The sequence below is a fragment of the Sinocyclocheilus anshuiensis genome, unplaced genomic scaffold (genome assembly GCF_001515605.1).
Source record: "Sinocyclocheilus anshuiensis isolate Anshui unplaced genomic scaffold, SAMN03320099.WGS_v1.1 scaffold763, whole genome shotgun sequence".
NCBI classification, from domain to species: Eukaryota; Metazoa; Chordata; class Actinopteri; order Cypriniformes; family Cyprinidae; genus Sinocyclocheilus; species Sinocyclocheilus anshuiensis.
Window position 1 is genome coordinate 372,943 of NW_015548255.1, and position 310 is coordinate 373,252.

General features: G+C 32.6%; 1 protein-coding gene across 1 annotated transcript in view; it reads left to right on the plus strand.

Annotated features, from left to right (window-relative positions):
* Nucleotides 1-310, plus strand: part of LOC107655438 (phosphatidylinositide phosphatase SAC2-like) — a 16,154-nt gene that overhangs the window by 10,942 nt on the left and 4,902 nt on the right. The window contains exon 14 of the mRNA XM_016442928.1: nt 229-308. Coding sequence (XP_016298414.1) covers nt 229-308 — 80 coding nt within the window. The remainder of the gene's footprint in view (nt 1-228; nt 309-310) is intronic.

Below are 310 nucleotides of genomic sequence, written 5' to 3' on the forward strand. Positions count from 1 at the left end.
ATATTATTTAATTTAATAAAATATATATATAAAAAATGAAAAAATATTTCTTTATTTGTACAATTTTGTTATTGTATTTTTTGTTGTTTAATTTGGGGGACCTAAAGTTATTCCCTCAGTGTCTTTTTAAGGAGTAAAAACTGACACTAAAGCTTTTGGTCTCATAGCTTAAGTAGGACAGGCAAGGAGTTTGTCAGCTTTTTCTGATGTATGCGATCTGTTGTGTAGGGTGATTTCACACGAACAGGAGAGCGAAAGTTAGCGGGGGTGATGAAAGATGGTGTGAACTCAGCTAATCGTTACTATCTGA